The sequence below is a fragment of the Schistocerca americana genome, chromosome 5 (genome assembly GCF_021461395.2).
Source record: "Schistocerca americana isolate TAMUIC-IGC-003095 chromosome 5, iqSchAmer2.1, whole genome shotgun sequence".
Classification (NCBI taxonomy): domain Eukaryota; kingdom Metazoa; phylum Arthropoda; class Insecta; order Orthoptera; family Acrididae; genus Schistocerca; species Schistocerca americana.
This window is the reverse complement of record NC_060123.1, coordinates 218,559,129-218,580,117: the sequence shown is the minus strand read 5'-3', so window position 1 is coordinate 218,580,117 and position 20,989 is coordinate 218,559,129. Positions and strand designations below refer to the sequence as shown.

The following is a 20,989-nucleotide window of genomic DNA, read 5'->3' as shown; positions in this document are numbered from 1 at the left end:
ATGTCCATCTAAAGTGCCAATTATTGCTGAAGCAGTCAAATAGATTAGAGATATAACTAGGAAAAGCGCATATGAGCACCAGTTCTCACGCGTAAGTGCTTGCGAACTAGATGACTGCGTGAATTAATTCAGATCAGCAAAACCTTAACTCGAAACAAACGACTTTGCGGTTCTCTCGTCACGACGTAAGCAAATAAAGCGCATGCTTACCATCGTTCTAAACCTCAGGTGCAGATGTCTGCAGTGGTAGCAGAGAATTACAAGTTCAGCTCTGAGATTGATCATTAGCTGTAGCAGGAAGTCCTCCCTCTCTGAAATTTTTAAGTCGAAGACACGTGTCCCTTTAACGACCCAACGATCTCTCTGGTCTTCTCAAAATTTTGCTGGTTCTCTCAGCACCGGATTTTCGTTAGCCAGTCACTGTAGACCTTCCAAGCTGTGAACAATGAAAAATTTTTAACAACAGCAACAATCTCCCTTCTTCTAAAGAACCTACTGTTATTAACCAGTAACATAAAATTTTTGTCTTAGCGTGGGGCAGTGAGCATAATTTCTCTCCCACTATGAAAGTGGTTTCACGTTTTGGCTAATGACAGCGACTGCAGATACGCACTCGCGAGTCTTCAACACCACTGCAAAAATAATTTTGGTGAGCCAAAGCGGGCTCCCTTTCAGAATTTAAACATGAATGACTGTTGGCCTCCTTTGTGTCTAACAGATTTTTCTCGCTCTGAGTGCCTCGTGTTATCCCATCCAGTTGCAGATCTCTATCTGTTTTAGAAAGCATTCCTCGTGCTGCTTCTCACAATGGAAGTTTATGGCCTACCGAATGCAGCCTCCTGCTCTCTGTGAAGCTCTCAGCATAACATGGGACACATCTCTGACAGCGACTGTCCGTTCAGTCTGTATCTAGCCGTGACTCCGCCTTTCAGCGAGACACAATTTCATCACCCACTTGCAGTTGCAACCCTGCGATCCTCATTCTCCCACAGTCAGCCAGGAGACGCAGCTTTCAGAAAAATAGTACGTATATCCTTCCCCGTATAGAAATGAAATGAAGAAGTGATCTAAGTTCCTCAGAATGAGAAATTGGAAGGAGCAATCTATATGTACTTTAAAGAAATTTTTTGTAGCCAAGGTCGAGTTCTAAACTATTTTTTATCGACCAGTTTCGACAGGAACAACTGTCATCTTCGAATCTTCCTCAGCAATATATTTTCATGATAGACGAATCAGTATACCTGTAAAAATATACGTTTAGACATACACTGATAAGCCAAAACATTATGGCCACTCCTCACCACGATTTTATTACCACCTGGTGACCTTGCGGGCACGTTACACGGTACGGAAGCAGAGTAGAGACAAATGGAGAATTACTCTAGCGACAATACAGGCCGCTAATGGGGAAATCAACTGACATAACCGACTTCGACAAAAGGGAGAGTGTTATAGCCCGGTGTCTGGTAGCAAGGACCTCGAAAACGGTGAAGCTAGTCGGCTGCTCGCGTACTTCTGTCGTGATCATCTATGGGGAGTCGTTGACGGATCGTTAAAGCACGAATGGATGACGAAGTGTTGGACATCCACGCCTCACCACAGAGTTCGTAGGCTTGTCTTCTCTGGAATGTAGAATAGGTGTCGATCTGTGGTAGATCTGATGACAGACTACAATGCTGGTGCAGGCAGAAGTTTCTCGAGGCACACTTTTCAGTGCACATTGCTGAACGTGGCGCCCCGCAGCAGATGACCTTAACGTATTCCCATGTAAACCTATAGATATCACCAGTTAGGATTTCAGTAGGTACGAGGTCACCGATATTGGATCGTGGGTTAATGGAAACGTATCGCCTGGTCGGATGAATCGTGTTTCTTGATACACCATGTTGATCGTCGTGTCCGAATACGCCGTCATACACGCGAACGGCTGTTCGAAACGTGCACCGTGTCTTTGGGGGCAGTATTATGCTATGGGGGACGTTCGCCTGGGCTACCATTGAACCTGTGGTAGTAATCGAAGACACATGACAAATATGGACTACTTGGACGTAAGCTGCTTTCGCACCAACTTTCTAACAGTGCTATAAAACGGATCTTTCCTGTCCATCGTAACGTTGAACGTCACATTACTGTCTGAAGCGTATTGTACAATACTTTTTAGCTTTGTCGAATATTACATTAATGACAGGGCTGGCGTTTTGGAAAGAACAGTGTCGTAAGAATTTTCTCCACACACTGTAGTCAATCTTTCAAGGACGTTAGCCGTGCCAGTGTATTGAGGAAACGTTCATCGGTGGCTGACCAAAGTATGGAACGCTCCAGCCATCAGTACATTACCAGCTTTATTTATTTGTTTAACGTGTATCTTAGCTCCACATTCTATGTCTTTCATAAACTATTTTCGTGTCTATTGATTTTTTGATGCAAACTGGTGAGTTATGTCTAAGGTGTTACAACCAAACTAGTAATATCAGTTTGTGATATATCTCGTGCAAAGCAGTTATGGCTGGCATCAGAAACATCTAGGGCAACTACCTATGCCAAGCACAGATATATCATCTTCCCATTCGAATAACTCGCAATAAGAAAAGTTTTGGAGCCCATGATATTTAAGTTTTTGACGCTACTTGGCAAGCAAAATCGTTTGGTAAATAACTGTCTTTAATTTCTTCATGAGATTTTCATGAATTACAGGGCGAGTCAAAAAGGACTTTCCAACTTTGGATTGATATAGAAATTTATTGAGATAACCTACAGAATCGGCAGATGCGTTATTTTATACCAAATAGCCTCCGGTTTCACATAAAAGTGTCAAGTGTCATTCTAGTTCGATGTGACTATTTGTGATGCGTCGGTAACGAATTTCTCCCCACATTCGTTGCAGAAAATGGGGCGTAACTTGGGTAACGGCAGTGTAGATTAGATTTTTCAGGTCAGCTTAATTTTTTTGTAGGGGAGGAACATTCACACTGTCTTTAATGAAAACCCAGAGAAAGAAATCATGCGGCGTCATGTCTAAAGAGTGAGGTGGCCATGCAATTGGCCTTTCACGGCCAATCCACCCACCAGGAAAGCGATTATCGAGGAACCTCGAACTTCCGTGAGGAAATGAGGTACTGCACCGTCTTGCTGTTAGTAAACCATTCCGCCTAGGTCATCTTCATCGATCAGTGTAGTTAAAAAGTTTTCAAGTGTATCCAGATACACAATACCAGTGACAGTTTTCTCCATGAAGAGGAAAGGACGGTACACTTTCAATTTGTTAAGAGCACAAAACATACTAACTATGGGGCGGTCGCGAACTTGTTTCAGGGTTGCATGTGGATCTTCGCTGCCCCATATTCTGCAGTTGTGGGTGTTCACCGCGCCACTGATATGAAATATTGACTCATGGCTGAACATTATTGTGTTTAGGAATGTCTCGTCATCCTCTATCCAATGCTACATTTCCACACAGAACTCTTCACGAGCAACCTTATCTACATCACTAATGTGCTGTGCCGTAGTGAATCTGCATGGTTTCAAGTGTAAACATCTACGCAGTACTCAAAAGACAGTCTTTTGTGGAATGCCAGTCTCGCGAGACGCACGTCGCATGGATTTTTGAGCTCTACCGAACGCGTTCAAGCACTCTCCGCACCAGTGAAAGTAGTCATTTTAACTGTGCACTACACTGTCCTTCCTGGTGGCGGAATGGGGTACCGACGTACAGTGAGAATGAAACTTGAAGGTTTTTGCTGTAAAATGAAACATCTATCGATTCAATAAATTTCTATATCATTCGAAAGTTGGAAAGCCCATTTCGACTCACTCTGTATTGCTCAAAGCTCGTCGACGATGTTTTACTTGTGTTCCCATGTTTTGATTGTCTGGAACGTTGGTTGGCTCAAATGGCTCGGATCACTATGGGACTTAACATCTGAGGTCATCAGTCCCCTAGAACTTAGAACTATTTAAACCTAACTAACCTAAGGACATCATACACATCCATGCCCGAGGCAGGATTCGAACCTGCGACTGTAGCAGTCCAGCGATTCAGGGCTGAAGCGCCTAGAACCGTTCGGCCACCGCGGCCGGCTGGAACGTTGGTTGTACTAGGATTAAAGATGGCGATGTCTTCTAAGACGTAGGGATTGCGTCCCTCCACCTATACTCCGTACCTACAAAGCCTTAATCCGACCAATTCCCTATTATGACAATGTCAACTGGTTTTCCTCTCCACCAAAACTATACGAGCGCCTCCAAATCGTTCAACACCATACCCTCCACCTGACCTTCCGTATCTATCTACCCTCCCCTTTTTGATCTCATTAACTTCTCCTCTTAGCTCTCCCACAATGAATGCCACTTCGTACAGCTCCTGCAAACGTGATACCAAACACGCTATATAATATCCTTGATTATTAGCGGTTGCACCCTGCCACAGTTGTACCAACACACCTCTCTCACGCTATCTACATCCTGTCCCATCGAAACTTTAACTTTTTCCCACTACCTGGTACCGAAGTCTTTCCATACATTTACACACATTTGCACATTTTTCCTCTCTCTTCTTCCCCCCCCCCCCCCCCCATATGCCCCATCCCTCTTTCCAGACGTTTGGTTTGAAGTTCTCCTCCTCACCTCTTCCGCCGCACATTCCAGCCACAACACGCTTCCCGGACATGCCTCCTCACCTACTGCTTACTCCCCAATATTCCCTCAATGTTCAGTTTCTTTAATGACTGTCGTCGACGGACTGTATTTTAAAAAGACAATAATATTTTACGAACTTCCAGCATACTGGAGTAACTTGGGTCAGCAACTTCTGTTTATCAGTAGAGCGAAAAACTAGCCCAAGTTGAGTTATCTGTATGCACTATAAATGTTCATTGCACATTTCTGACATCTTTGGAAATGCCATTTTCGACTTTGTTACAATGATTTGAAAATGAGTCTCGGCCCGACAATAGTCATCGAATGAATAAAGAGTACAATTTGCAATTTGGACTGGCTTCTCGTTAAGCTGAATAATATTTTACTTGAATTCTTCAATACAAAACAGTCTATTTAAATAAATTTTAAAAAAATTTACGTATTTTATACTTTCTTAGAAACTACGCTTGTATGAGAATATTTTAATAATGCTCTCGACTGAAGAGCAACACTATACCGCTGTTAACACCCAGTCGTCCTGACGGGCGAGGCAATGCATTAGCAATAACGAGAGAAAAAGAAAAGAAAAGAAGGAAACGAGCTAAGTTGGCGAATCAGACTGAGGTAACTTCAACGTACCCCTCAACTTACTCGACCATTTATTAAACCTCTCAAATTTTCACATGTTACTTTATCGACGTTTTTATTGTGTTTCAATTGAAATTTCCAGTATCTACTCGCTCTCATACATTTCAATATATTACTGATTCTTATCCAACTCAGCTACATTCTAGTCTACTTCAACCTGATTGAGTTATGGCAATGTCTCTTAATCCTCCATCCGAAGCATGCATGGCTTCTTATATCTGCCACAGTGTACGATTATTCAGAGAAAAAAATCTAGGTCTAGGAAGACCTAATATTTATGCACCTCACTAGCACTACGGTGATAGAAGCTGGTCTTGTAAAAAAGAAATTAGCTCCAAAGTTGAGAAATGATTTTTTTAAATATTGCTTTAATTAGATTATAGAAACAAAAATTTGTTTCTCCCAAGATTCTAGCCCCCAACAACAAATATTAAGATGAAAAAAATTTCGAAGCTTTACTTTCTACTAATTGTGGACTGCCTACACCAATTTCAACCTAATTTAATGCGTATGTAGAACATAAATTCTGAAATAGTATACCATCGAGGTTAAACATTCCTAGAGGCTTTAGACGAGTGAAGTGAATGACATGTAAAGATTATTGAAAATGAACTGTTCTAGTGGCTGCGGGGCGTGGTCCAAGGCCTATTTCTCCACCGTTTCGTCTGTCAGTGCTAAAGATATCATCACAGGCTATTGAGAGACTGAGACAAGAAGCGTTAGCAAAGATTGGATTTCGGCGTAAAGCGCATAACATAAATGTCGCAAATGCCAGCCGTTATGAACTACATTAATGTCGAACTCATGGTTTACGTGTCGCTAGGGTGACTGGTAACAACTTCGATGGCATTTAACACCTAGGGGTAGGGTTAGGAGTACACTGAGACGACAAAAGTCAGTGGGTAGGAATATGCACATATATAGATGGCGGTAGTATCGCATACACAATGTATAAAAAGGAAGTGCATTGGTGGGTCTATCATTTGTACTCAGGTGACAGGTGATTCGTGTGAAAAGGTTTCTGACGTTATTACGGCCTCACGACCGGAATTACCAGACTTAGAACGCTCAAAAAGGGTTCAAATGGCTCTGAGCACTATGCGACTTAACATCTGAGGTCATCAGGCTCCTAGAACTTAGAACTTCTTAAACCTAACTAACCTAAGGACATCACACACATCCATGCCCGAGGCAGGATCGAACCTGCAAACCGTAGCGGTCGCGCGGTTCTAGACTGAAGCGCCTAGAACCGCTCGGCCACAGTGGCCGGCTTGGAACGCGGAATGATAATTGGAGCTAGACGTATGGGACATTTCATTTCGTAAATCGTTAGTAAATTCAATATTCCGAGATTGACGGGTGAAGAATGTCCCGAGGACACCAAATTCCATGCATTGCTTCTCATTACGGACAACGCAGAGGCCGACGGCCTTCATTTAACGCCAGAGACCAGCGGCGTTTGCGCAGACTTGTCAGTGCTAAAGTCAACCAACATTGCGTGAAATGGCCGCAGGAATCAATGTGGGACGTGTGGCGAACGTATCCGTTTGGACAGTGCGTCGAAATTTGGCGTTCATCGGCTATTGCAGCAGACGACCGACGCGAGTACGTTTGCTAAAAGCAGGACACCGGCTGCCGCACCTCTGCTGGGCTCGTGACCATGTCAGTTGGACGCTAAGCGGCAGGAAAACAGTGACCTTGTCAGATGAATCCCATTTAAAGTTGGTAAGAGCTGAAGGTAGGGTTCGAGTGTGGCGCAGACTCCACGAAGCCATGGATCCAAGTTGTCGACAATGCATTGTACAACCTGGTGGTGGCTCCATAATGGTGTGGGCTGTATTTACGTGGAATGAACTGGGTCCTCTGGTCCAGCTGAACTGATCATTGACTGGAAATAGTTATGTTCGGCCTCTTAGAGACATTTGCAGCCATTTATGCACTTCATGTTCCGAAACTACTATGGAACTTTTATGCATGACATTGTGCCATGTCACTGGGCCACTATTGTTCACAAATGGTTCGAAAAACATACTGGACAATCCGAGCAAATAATTTGGCCACCCACATCACCCGATATAAATCGGAATGAACGTTTATGGGACATAATCGAGAGGTCACTTCTTGCACAAAATCCTGCACCAGCAACAACTTCGCAATTACTGGCGACTATAGAGGCAACATGGCTCAATATTTCTGCAGGGGCTTCCAATGACTTGTTGAGTCGATACCACGTTGAGTTAATGCCACGTTGAGTTTCTCCATTACTCCGCGCAAGAGGAGGTCCGACACGATATTAGAAGGTATACCATGACTTTTGTCGCCTCAGTGTTATAAGGTGTGCCACTTAAAGCATAACTCTCGAATGCTTGGAGCTGTTTCACCAAGTCTGGTACACATGTAAAGTACTAAATGAAATCTTCTCCGGCTTCCACCTGTATCTACTTCTATATCTACATCCAAATTCTGGAAATCACTGTGAAGTGCATGGCAGAGGGTACTTTCAATTGTACCAGTTATTAGGGCTTTTTCTCGTCCATTGAGGTATCGAACGCGGGTAGAATGACTGTTCAGTCGCCTCTGTACATGCTTTAATTAGCCTAATCTTATCTTCGCGAACCCTACTAAAGCGATACGTAGGTGGCTACAGTATGTTCCTAGATTCATCATTTAATGCTAGTTCGTGCAACATCGTAAGTAGTCTTTCACAGTATAGTTTGCGTGTATCTGCAAGCGTTTGCTAGTTTACAAACTTCATTATCAACGTGACATCTCCCATGGGTCAAACAAATCTTGTGATCTTTCATGCTGCCGTTATTTGTAATCTTGAGTATCTTTTTTTAGGCCTGTTTGCTACGAGTTGCATATACTTATGCAATATTCTAGAATGGCTCACGCATGTGTATTGTAAACAATATCCTTTGTAGTCCGGTAGTATTACACTAAGGAATCTATATCCATCACCTACGATGAATCTAAGCGATCGTTCCATTTCATAGTCATTTATAGTACTACACTCAGGTATTAGTATGGGTTGACCGATTCCAGTTGTAACTCTCTGGTATTGCAGTTCTAGGATATTACGTTTTTTCACTTCGTGAAGTGCAAAATCGTACGTACCTGAACCCTCAAACATAGTTCTCAATGTTTGCAGAACTCTGAAATATAACCAAGATCTGTACGAATATTTTTACAGTCTTTTTGGACATTACTTCATTTTAGATCACCGCATCTTCTGCGAAAACTCAAAGGTTACTTTTAACATTGTCTGCAAGGTCATTAATATACAACATGAACAGCAAGGGTCCAAACAAATTTCCCTGAGGCACAACTGTAATTACTTCTACATCTGTCGATGACTCTCTTTCCAAGATATAATGCTGTCAAGAAACCATGTAAGTCACAAATTTCACCTGATCAAGAGGTTATACATCCACAATATTTAGGCAGAAAGAAAGACATTTAAAATCCATTCCTACAGAACTGGAGTCCAGTGTCTTACCCTCTACATCATCTCTCTCGGTCATAATCTCAGTTAATTAGTTGAATGTCTCTTAAATCATATTCTCGATCAATGTAATGGTGCGTAACATGTCAATTGAACAAATGATTGAACTGACAATCTAAAAATACTAGCTGACAAGCCCAGAATTGCCTGGATATTCATTTCCTCAATTTTTCATTAGAAACGGAAACTAAAGAATGAGCTGCGTTTGTAGTGTAATATCAAAAAATTTCATTTCCATATATTCGTGAAAACACCTTTGAAATTATGAAGCATTAGTACAAAGAAATGTGCCTAATGTGCAAATGTATAACTACAGCTGCTTCGCGTGTCTGTAACACGATTTTGTAAACGTATATAGTGAAACGCCTCTTCATACCTCTATAGACGGCTATCGTTTTCGCCTGCAGCCGTTTGCGCTGGAAGGTGTCAGCGATTTCCTCGAATTGACTCGACTGTACGAGTGTCTTAGTAGCAAATAATAAAATGTATTACAACTTCAAGCTTGGTACGACATTTTTTCACGCATCTCATGGTGTATGAAGTCACATTTCTTGAACTATGTGTCGTACAGTGATGTATTTTTACAGGTACATTCAGCGGCATATGTGGCTACTCTCTGCGAAATATGTTGCGAATAGAGCTAGTAGCAGGGAAGTAATAAGTTTAAACGTCATGCACGATGTGGCAATTCTCCACGCACCTCATTGTTATGACGTCAAATCTCCTGAACTATGGCCGGCCGCTGTTGCCGAGCGGTTCTGGGTGCTTCAGTCTGGAACCGCACGACCGCTACGGTTGCAGGTTCGGATCCTGCCTCGGCCATGGATGTGTGTGATGTCCATAGGTTAGTTAGGGTTAAGTAGTTCTAAGTTCTAGGAGGCTGATGACCTCAGATGTTAAGTCCCATAGTGCTCAGAGCCATTTGAACAATTTGAACCATCTCCTAAACTATGACAAGTAGGTGGTTCTTATTCCAACAGTGCATGTTGCCCGACAGTAAGGGATATACGTACCAAGCTACGTTGAAATCGGTCCAATGGTTTAGAAGCTGATGTGGAACATACACAGATACACGAACACACACGCACACACGCACGTACAGCAATAGTGTGTACCGGGAGAAATGGTTAATATTTAGAGATATGATAGGAATTGTCATACGAAGCAAAAGAGTCTAGTAACTGTAGACTCTGAAGTGCATACGTTGAGAGCAACGAGCCCTTCATCGTCGAAGCTGTGGAACAAATCTGCTCTGCTGCAAGCTTTTTGCTTTCCATATTTTGGGAGGAGGTAGTATGGACAAAAACAAGAAAAAAATTTGCAGCAAACATGGGCTCCACAATGCATACCTTAGGAGTTATGAGAATTTGTTCAGTATAGCAAATATGATTCACAAGCGCGAAGATGAACAAGTGCTCACATCTCTCAACGCATGCCCTTACGAGCCCATGTTTACCAGGCATTTTGTTGTTGTTATGGGCTGTACTACCACCTCTCAACACTCAAAATATAGAAAGCAAAGAGCCTATAGTAAGAGAGATTTTTTTCACAGATCGAAGACGGAGAAAGGCACATAGCTCTTAAGGTACGCATTTTAGAGGCCATTTTGCATCGAATGATCGTTGCTGTCAGTACCCTGAATATTGTCTATTCCTCCTTGGGACACCCAGTCTATCTGTGTGGTGTTCCTGAATGAGAAAGTGGGCAAATACCTAAGAACCAGTTTGTAGGTTCAGCGCTCGATGCCCCGTCATTAATGAAGTCCTGCCTCTTTCTTTGCTGTCACCCATCACCTTTCTCATCTCTGGAAATTATGCGTTAATGTGAAAGATACCAAATCGCACCATGACCAAAGTTCATATCTACACCCTGCTACAACCATTCGCAATCAGCCAAGTCATTTCAGAGGGTCGAAGAAGGAAGGATGGAAGATTAGGATTTAACGTCCCGAAAACGAGGTCATTCGAGGCGGCAGAGGTTGGAGAGAGACAAGTACATAGCACTTCCAATATCAAAGCGTTGCACTGCGCAGTCTACATCTACATCTACATACACACATACATACATACTACATACGGTGTGGTGGGGGGTAACGCGTAGCATTACAAGTCATTCCCTTTCCTGTTCCAGTCGCAAACGGAAGGACGGGAAAACGACAGTTTCTACGATTTTTTACAAGTGCTAATTTCTCTTATCTTATCTTCGTGGTTCTCACGCTAGATGTACGATGGTGGCAGTAGAATTGTTCTGTAGTCTGCCGCAAATGCCGGGCCTTCGGGGTTTCTCAATAGCGTTTCGCGAAAACAACGTCGTCTTCCCTCGAAGGATTCCCATTCGAATTCAGGCAGCATTTTCGCAATACCCGCCTGTTGATCGAAACTGCATGTAGCAAATCTAGCGGCTTACTGGTGAATTGCTCCGATGTCTTCCTTTGATCCTACCTGATGGGGATCCCAGACACTCAAGAAGTACTCGAGAATGAGTCGCGCAAGAGCTCTACAGGTGAACTCCTTTATGGATGAGTCCTCCTTTCCTAGAGTTCTCCCAATAAACCGAAGCCGACTATTCACCTTCCTTATGTGTTCGTTCCATTTCATGTCGCTTTGCAGCGTTACGCCTAGATGTTTAATAGACGTTACTGTATCCAACAGCTCAGCATCAATACTGTACTCGAACACCGGACGATAGTTTTTCCCACTCATCTGCATTAACTTACATTTTTCTACATTTAGAGGCAGCTGTCATTCATCACACCAACTATAGAAATTTGTCTACGTCATCTCGTACGCTCCCACAGTCACTCAATGACACTTTAACGAACACAGGCCAGCCTTCAAGCCGAGGACGGCTTTACTTCTATTTGTACATCCAAATGCCAGCATTTACATGTTTGTAACTGACTACTTGCATCTATCCCGTTATTCGTCTAGGGTTTAAAGCTATTTCTAATTAAAATCAATCAGGCCTAGTATTTAATGTACCTTAGCAGTACTGATGATTTAAATGGGAAAATCAAGATGGGCTGAGGTATCGATTGAAGTTTGTTAGGGAGAACATTGGACTACAGTAGTCGAGGCAGTTGTGTAAGCTAGAATGACAGGGTAGAGTAAAGGGTAACACAGGTGCCTCCTACGCAGAAGACTCGGATTCAAATCCCGGCCTTGACACAAGTTTTAATTCATTACTTCAGCTTTTACCCTTATCAAAGATAAAACTGAGACTCAGTATATCTCCAGAAAAATGTAATTACGTTAGACTATGAGTAAAAGAATTGTTAAGAAGAAGAAGAATCCCATGTGGCTCAACGACGTGTTGTGTCTTTCAATTGGTCGCCATTTCAGCTGCTTGTGTGTCCCTAATTTACCCAAGAAGAAGTACTAGGAAAAGGTGTTCCACAGTTTATCAAGCAATTTGAAACACGTGCTGTTCCTAGGCAATCTTCACATCATTGATAGAAGAAGCCTAGCTTAAGGGCAGACTGAAAAAATCCGTGGTTCGACAGGCATTCAGCCCTACGATATCGTTTCTAGGCATGTGCTATACCAACCGACTACTAGGCCCGACTAATGTTAAGCAGAGGTAGTCTAACATTAACCCACAGATCATATTGTTTGTGGTGTCTATCAAACATTTTATTTCCATGGGAAAACACTATCAGTTTTATGGCTGTATATTATTTTACTTTTCCGTACCACATTTAGATTCACAAGAGGAATGTGATTTTTACTTCTCGCATTTTATTTATGATGTGTTAACAGGATGGATTGTAAGTGATTTTTAAGAACAAATTTGGTCAATGAATAAATGTAATATGAGTCTGTAGCTAAAATTGCAGCTGCTTCAACAGATGCTACAGGGTGTACATTTGTGAATCTCATATTGTAAACTGTCACGACAAATCACACGAATAATGGCGCGATCATGGTAAATTATTGTAACTGCTCATCAGTTGTATTGGTCTACCTATAGCCTCCTTTACATTTGTTTTGCTTCCATCTTTTGAAGAGATTATTGCCTTTATGGTACATGCAAATGATAGGCGTTAATTCATTTCAGATTTCGTCAGACGAACTTAGTGATAAATTACTCATGATTAGGGTCATGACACAAGACAGTTTATTTTCTTTAAAAAATATAAATCATTTACAAAACTGATATGAAGTTATGTACAAATGAGTTGTGAGATAGCATTAATATCTCAGTAGTCGGTGGTGGTTCGCACGTAGTTGTTGCCGGAGGGCATGGAGACGCGCTCGACGCCTCCAGGGAAGAGTTTGGGCAGGTCTTGGTCGGGCACGTGCGGCAGGATCATCACCTTGGTGCCGGGCGTCCAGTTGGCGGGAGTGGCCACCACCTTCAGCCGGTCCGTCAGCTGCAGGGAGTCGATCACGCGCAGCAACTCACTGCAACATCAGCAGACACGCGTCTCATCAACCATGCACAGAGTGCAGTGTACATGTATTAGTGTACACTGCGTGTGTGTGTGTGTGTGTGTGTGTGTGTGTGTGTGTGTGTGTGTCAGTATGTCCGTGGAGAGTGTAGAAGTGGTACTCACTCGACGTTGCGGCCGCAGGACGCGGGGTACACCATGGAGAGGCGCAGCCGGTTGTCCGGCCCGATGACGTACATGGCCCTCACCGTCATCGCCTTCTCCACGTTGTCCTTGTCGCGCTCGTCGATCATGTCCAGCTTGACGGCCAGCTCGCGCGTCTCGTCGGACACGATGGGATACGGGAAGTCGCCGGGAATGTCCTTGCAGTAGGACTTGATGTCCTGTAGGCAGAACAGGTGTGATATCGGTGAGCTCTGGTGTAATGTGGAGATATTACGAATCTCATCTCGCTCTCAATTCAGTCAGAGTTAGCCAGTAGTGTGGAACACTCACATTGACCCAGTCGACGTGGTCCTTGAGCTTGTCACAAGAGAGCGCCAGCAGCTTGACTCCTCGCTTCTGGAACTCCGGGTTGTGGACGGCGATGCGGCCCAGCTCTGTGGTACACACTGGCGTGAAGTCTGCCGGGTGTGAGAACAGAACACACCAACTGTGGAGCAAAGGTGCAAATACACAGATTAAACTTAAGTACCATTCTAATCCACAGTTCTATTGTCAGTTTGAAATTGTCCTTATGAGCTGGATTCCTAATTATTATTTGATAACGTAAACAGAATTTATATTTTGGGGTGTTCTTTTTTCTACTGTACGATCAGAAATTTGATCGCTGAAGTTTTGTAGATTTTGTTTGAAAAACAAATGGCCACCATTGCCAATTAATCGTTATTTTTTAAACGTAATTATAGGAAAATGTTCTACAGATGTTACTAGGTAATGCATCAAATATTTATAATATTCCGTTTCAGGTTTTTTAAAATCTTATTCCCGTCTCCAATACAAAACATTTGGCAACAAAAAAAAAAGAAAAAGAATTTATCCTCTAGAAACCCATTATAAACATTTTAACCGCTTAAAAACAATTATTTCTCGTTAAAATGCGCATTCATGAATGATTTTTTTGAGGCGAATTATTCAGCGTTGGTTTAGAGTAACAGACGCAAGAAATGGGTAATGGATATTTGTGAATGATATAGATTTTCCAGTAAATTTGACTGCTTCAGAAAGTTACAACTGGGAAAAAAAGTTAATGTGGCCACACTGTCTGACTTGTAGGAAAAGAGCTCGTAAATAGTATATTTCACGTTATCATAAACTGGATATCCAGGACAAAAATGTGTATTCCTGACATAAGATCAAACCATGAACTACTCTATAAGGAAGAAGGAATTTCACTGCTTTCGTAGTACTAAACCTAGAAGACTGTCCATTTTTTAGCAGCCGGTGTGGCCAAGCGGTTCTAGGCGCATCAGTCTGGAACCGCGCGACCGCTATGGTCGCAGGTTCGAATCCTGCCTCGGGCATGGATGTGTGTGGTGTCCTTAGGTTAGTTAGGTTCAAGTAGTTCTAAGTTCTAGTTGACTGATGACCTCAGAAGTTTAGTCCCATAGTGCTCAGAGCCATTTGAACCATTTATTAGCACTAATTACACTAGCTGAAACTAGGAATCTTCTGTTAACCACATTATTAATGACTGGAGAGCGACTGGTAGTCCACGTTTGAAGTTTATAAATCATCCACAGGTGCGATGGAGTTTTATACTTTATAACAGATAAGATTTACATTCACCGAAACAACCTGCAAAACGTCGCAGAGTTACAATGAAATAAAATATGTGATTTGTTTTTTATTTGTGCAAAATCAGTGTGGCTGAGGACCGGAAATGGGTTTGGTAAAAGTATGATGGCAGTAAAAATAACAGTACGATTCATGTTATCAAATTACGACACTGTTGCTGCTAGTGGGTGGTCAATAAAAAATTGATTTTATCGTTTTTCTCTCTAATTATGACGCTGCAGGTATAGTGCACGAAATTTAATGCGACAGACAGAAATATCAATTATTGCGCTAAGGTCTAGCATGTTCTCATAAAATGGTGGCGGATCTGGTAGATTCTCTATAGGGACTACCGATAGAAATACCATTTCCCAGAGTCAAAATACGGTAACTACTAATGCTTCATAAACTTATATCAGGAGCTTTAATAGTGAAATTATAATTCGCCATAGCAATGCGACCCTGTGAACAAAATTAAATTATATTTGATTCTACATAGTATGTAACTGAGGAGGCGAAAACGAAAGTTACGACTGTGTCAAACAGAAAATGGAGAAAAAGGCAGATGGAAACCTAGACAGCGGAGGTTAAAAATGTTTGCACTTCGGGAGACGTGACTGGTTGAGGAAGATAGTTCTTGGGAGCATAGCTTTTTGAAAGAGAAATTTCGGTAGTCAGACGACAAACGAAAACTTCACCTTAGGCAGTGGCATTGAACTCGCAGGTAGACATTTACACGAACAAAGAAAAAATTGAAGGAAAATGTAGTCGGCATATTTCCGAAAAAATATGGCGTATAGCGACAAAAGAATAGCATAGGTAATGGATCTTAGTATAATTAAAGCAAGTGGTTCCGTGAAAATTAGCTTATGAAAAGAGAGCTTGAAGGTAGAAGAGTTTTGTTGTTTGCCAAGCACAATAACTGGCAATGGCAGAACTGAGGAGGATGTATCATACAGGTGCTGGTTGACATTAGGAAAAAAAGCTGTTATGAAAAAGAGAACTACGTTAACATTTAATAGCCGGTCGGAGAAGCCGTGCAGTTCTAGGCGCTACAGTCTGGAGCCGAGCGACCGCTACGGTCGCAGGTTCGAATCCTGCCTCGGGCATGGATGTGTGTGATGTCCTTAGGTTAGTTAGGTTTATGTAGTTCTAAGTTCTAGGTGACTGATGACCTCAGAAGTTAAGTCGCATAGTGCTCAGGGCCATTTGAACCATTTTGAACATTTAATATAAATTGTTTCTGAAAGTATTTCAGCGGAGCTTAGCCAGATATGGAAGAGAAGTACGAACAATTAACTGTACAGACAAGATGTAAATACAAGCTTTGGTGGAACGGAAGAACGCTGAAGCTTGGATGACTAGGTCGGAATGCTAATGAAGAGATACTGAAACAAGGCGGAAAAACACATTCATGGCACAACTTGGTTAAAAGAACGCGTTGGTTGATAGAAGAAAGCCTCAGGCATAACAAAATCTTTCATTTAGTAACAGAGGTAGTTTTACAGAGACAAAAAGATTAGCTTAGTGTGGAGAGGAACATGAACCAGTTTCCGCTTCGAAGGCCACGAAAACAAAATTAGGGAATTAGATTGCAACCTCATTTACTTTTACGAAGTGGAACGCACAGATAGATGGACTAGTTGCTGTACGACAAAGCAGTGACATCTTGGTGTATTAACTAATTGTTTTATAGACGCATGACGTCGTGGGAAACAAAAATAGCGTTATTCCGTAGAAAGGTGAAACAAACAGAAATGTATTTGCAGCTGGAGTACTCACGAGTCGCCTTTCCACTTGTAGAAGTCCAGTGGCCCCTGCGTGGAGGGCGCCTTGAAGTTGGGTACGATGCTCTCGAGCTTCATGCTGCTGCCTCTGTGCCTCTGTACTGCTGGTCGGTGGTGTGCGGACTGACTTGTGAAGGCTGCGGCCGCTGCTTATATCTGCCGCGCTCCCTGCTGTGTCACCCAACACTCGAACTGCTGTCGGACAGTCACTGCAAGGACGCTGCGCGCGGCGCTCTTTACCCGTGCTGCTAGCCGGCCAGAAATCACTGCGTCATTCGTACTGTGATACGCAAGGCCTGCCTCAAGCCCACCCCAGAGCTGTTGCTTTCCAGCGGAAGCAAAACAACGGGCGCTTGTTCCTGCTTCTACGCCACATCTACGTCTACATATATTGTCTATGTGTCACTATATGGTGCATGGTGGAAGGTACCTTGTACCAATACTAGTCATTCCCTTTCCTGTTCCCCGCAAATGGAGCGAAGGGAAAACGACTATAAGCTTCCGCTCGAGCCGCGATTTTCTTACCTTGTATTAGTGTGCTTACGTGAGACTTACATTTGTGGCAGTAGAATCGTTCTGCATTAGTGTTTCGCGGAGAGGTCTTCTCTAGCGATTCCCATTTCAGTTTACAAAGCATTTCCGCAATACTCATGTATTCATCGAATCTACCAGTTACAAACCCTGCAGCACGTGTCTGAATTACTTCGATGTCTTCCCGTGATCCGACCAGATGGGGGCTACAAATATTTGAGAAGCACTCAAGAACGGCTCGCACTAGTGATCTACATGCAGTTTCCTTTACAGATAAGCTACAGTTTCCTACAGTTCTCCCAATAACCGAAGTCGACCGTTCGCCTTCTATTCAACCCACATTACGTGCTCGTTCCATTTCATGTCGCTTTACAACGCTACGCCTATTTAATCCATGTGTCTGTGTCAAGCAGAACACCAGTAACGTTGTACTGAACGCTACAGGGCTGTGTTTCTCGAGTTTTCCTCGGCGGACAGAAACAGCACCAGAGATAACAACAAGTGTGTCAGCCATACAGAAAACTTTGTGTGTCTAAGAGTAAAGGAAAGTAAGTTCGAAGTCATCATATCCACAGTGCTTATGAATTACTCGGTTGTTTATTCAAATGCCTGGTATGTGTTGGAATGCCAGGTAGCGAAGATTCAGAACAATAATTCCTCTGAGAGTGCTGAGGTGAAATGTGTGTATTCCATGATTGTCGATGTGGAAATCCTCGCTTCGATTGAACAGGTTTTCTACTATTTGTAATTCAGTACGATGAGGATATGGTCCCGTAATCCAAGGAATGGCCAGTGGAAATATACAGTTCAACCAACGCAGATCTGTTGGGCTGTACAAGGCGAGTTTGTCGCCGATGTTAGGTGCACCGTTCTTGTACAGTGGATATTGGTGAAGCTTGACATTCTCAGGGAGGGGACGATGGTCTGTGTATGGTTTATTAAATAAAAAAATTTAAGGCAAAAATTTTAATTGCTACACCGCAACTTTCCTATTACAACTGAAGTACGGTAACTAGTTTCTGTTGCTATCAATATCATTTTCAGTCACTCAAAATGTAAAAAAACGGTCAATATGCTTTGGAAAGTATCATTACCTGCAGCAATGCAATGACATCCATTGGTCTTGATAGTCTTGGTATTTACTAATGCATGTCATTGCATGATTACAACTAATGATGCTTTCCAATGCATATCCACCGCTTTTTTACATTTTGAACGATCTGCAGATGGTTGTACGTAGCAAATACACCTGGTTATCGTACTTTAATTGTATTAGGAAAATTGCGCTCTACACGTTAAAAAAATTGATGTAACAAACAGTGCATATTGTTTGCCCTATGCACCTTTTGCCGCACTGACAAAGAATTTCATCTATACTCACCTTTCGCAAAAGAAGATCATCGTTCACAGATCCCAGATAAACTGCTGTCTTAGCCAGTTGGATATATGAAAGATTACCTGCGTTTAAGAAGGGTCAATACAGATGAAAATCTTCGTCAGTGTGACAAAAGCTACACAGGACAAAAAATAAGCACTGTACAAAGCGGTGCATCGCACACCAGCGCTAAACCCGCCTTCTAGTCCAACTAATCTGCACTAGCAGAACACTGTATTTCCACTCTACAGTCCATGAATTACGGTAAAGATACTGGTCATAGCCTCATTGTATTGCGATTCAGTGGTCAAGGAAGCTGTGGAAATAATATTAACAAACAACCTGCTAAACTGAGATGAAGGTTTCCGTTTCGACATATCATGGAAACCACTCATTTCACATTTGCCTTCTCAGAAGAATTATTGTTCTGAGTCATCACCGTATGCCATTATAGTGGAAACAAACAAATCAATATCTAAACCTTCTTTCATGTATCCACTGATTAATATCTTTTGCATAGTTTCTGGGGTAACTCATCATTTATAAAGATAGTTCTGATTGCACAAAAGCGATTAGTTAGGATAATTTGGCGTTCATTCACGGTCTTCTTCAAGCCACGTCTTCAGATAGGAATTTTGTCAACCTCAATATGTGCATTACCTACGAAATTCCTCACTATGAGAAAACCAGTGATGTTCATAGCTACAACAGCAGAAAGAGATATTATCTACATTAGCCTGCCTAAAGCTGTCAGTGGCTCAGAATGGAGTTCCAAAGGGAGCCACAATAATCTTTAATCATTTGCCCAATGACACAAAATTTTAAATCAGTCCTGACATCCTTTTTAACAACTCTCCTTCCATATAAATCTATACTACTATATAAAGACAAGTCGGTGTTTGAAGTTGTTACCAAAAATCTCGGAAAGCTCTTGACTTATTTCCGTCAAAATTTTACACGATTGTCTAATAAACCGTAGGACAGATAAAGACTATATATTTTTAAATGTATATGGTAAATAAACCTACATAAACTCCGTCTGAACCGACCTTGGAGGGTCCAATGGTATCGACAGCCGATAGACGTCACTTGGATGCGGATGTGGAGGGTTATGTGGTCAGCACACCGCTCTCCCGGCAGTAAGCAGTTCTAGCGAACGGAGCCGCCACTTCTCAGTCAAGTACCGGGTGGTTATAATTAAACTTCCCCTACTTAACACGTTATAGCACGGAAGCTGATTACTGTACGAGTATCAAAATTGGTAGCATTAATGTCCAGAGTATGGGGTGCATGATTACCACGCGTCACAGCGCCACTGACTAGCTCGAACTGTGGCCATTAGGTGCCGTGACCAGTCATCGTGATTTATAGTCTCACACACCTGAACAGTCGCTGTGCAGTTGTTGACGTGTCAACATGAGCTTGGACAAAAGGAGCAGGACATTGTTGGTGAAGCTCTATTACCAAAACAACAGTAATGCTGCAGCTGCACTTCGAGTATATCGCCGGTTGAAAAGATTATGGAAGGGTCCTCTTTCTCCGTCTGCTGTGCGGAGCATGATGAAGAAGTTCGAGTCAACTGGAGAACTGGGCGTCACTCCGGGAAGAGGCCGAAGATGGTTGCACAACAGGTGGTTGATGAAGTCGCTGTTGCTGTGGCAGACAACGCTGCTCGCAATTCCCGATCGTCAGGCAGTCCGCGTGCTGTGTCGTAACAACTGAACATCCCTTTGTCCACTGTATGGAAGGTGTTTCGAACCATTCTTATATGATATCCGTACAAGAACCATATCGTACAGCAGCTTGCACCACAGGACGTTCAACGAGATGTTGACTTCGCTCACCACTATTTCGCAAGGATTGAAGTTGACGACCATCCTATGGACAGATGAAGCTCATTTTTCTCTGATAGGTGAGGTGAACACAAGCCGAGTGTGGGGATCTTCATCTCCAGTCTCTGCGCATGAAGTGCCTGTGCATGGTGAAAGTGTCACTGTATGATATGGCTGCACGGCTACGTTCATCATTGGCCCATTCCTTTTTGAACAAGTTGACTCTCAAAGACCAAAGATGTGCAGTGTGATTGGCCAGCGTTACTGCTATATGCTTCGCCAGCATGTCATACCCACCCTACAGGAGAGAGATGCATTGAACCCAACAATTTTCATGCAAGACGGGATCTCACCGTACATCACTCGTGAAGTTCACCTGCTTCTAAACACATTTGGAAACGACAGAGTTATCAGTCGGTCGTTCCCAAGTGATGACCGTCACGCTCATCTGATCTCACTCCCTGTGATTTCTGGTTGTGGGGCTACCTGAAGGACAGGATTTACCAGGGG

The 20,989-nt window shown here is 42.7% G+C and overlaps 2 protein-coding genes across 2 annotated transcripts in view; one reads left to right on the top strand and one right to left on the bottom strand.

The window, feature by feature from the left end:
* LOC124615432 (peroxiredoxin-6-like) overlaps positions 1-20,989 on the top strand; it is a 234,719-nt gene that overhangs the window by 72,463 nt on the left and 141,267 nt on the right. The window lies entirely within an intron of this gene.
* LOC124615435 (peroxiredoxin-6-like) lies at positions 12,895-16,943 on the bottom strand. The gene is made up of 4 exons (XM_047143321.1): positions 16,737-16,943; positions 13,674-13,830; positions 13,344-13,561; positions 12,895-13,191 (listed from the first exon to the last, which is right to left on the bottom strand). The coding sequence occupies exons 1-4, from the start codon at positions 16,817-16,819 to the stop codon at positions 12,987-12,989; spliced, it is 663 nt and encodes a 220-aa protein (XP_046999277.1). The 5' UTR covers positions 16,820-16,943; the 3' UTR covers positions 12,895-12,986.

Coding starts and splice junctions, on each gene's coding strand:
- LOC124615435 (XM_047143321.1), bottom strand. CDS start 16,819: ATGAAGCTCGAGAGCATCGTACCCAACTTCAAGGCGCCCTCCACGCAG. Junction 13,562..13,673: donor ACCACGTCGACTGGGTCAAT/GTGAGTGTTCCA, acceptor TTCTGCCTACAG/GACATCAAGTCCTACTGCAA. Junction 13,192..13,343: donor TCCTGCGGCCGCAACGTCGA/GTGAGTACCACT, acceptor CTGATGTTGCAG/TGAGTTGCTGCGCGTGATCG.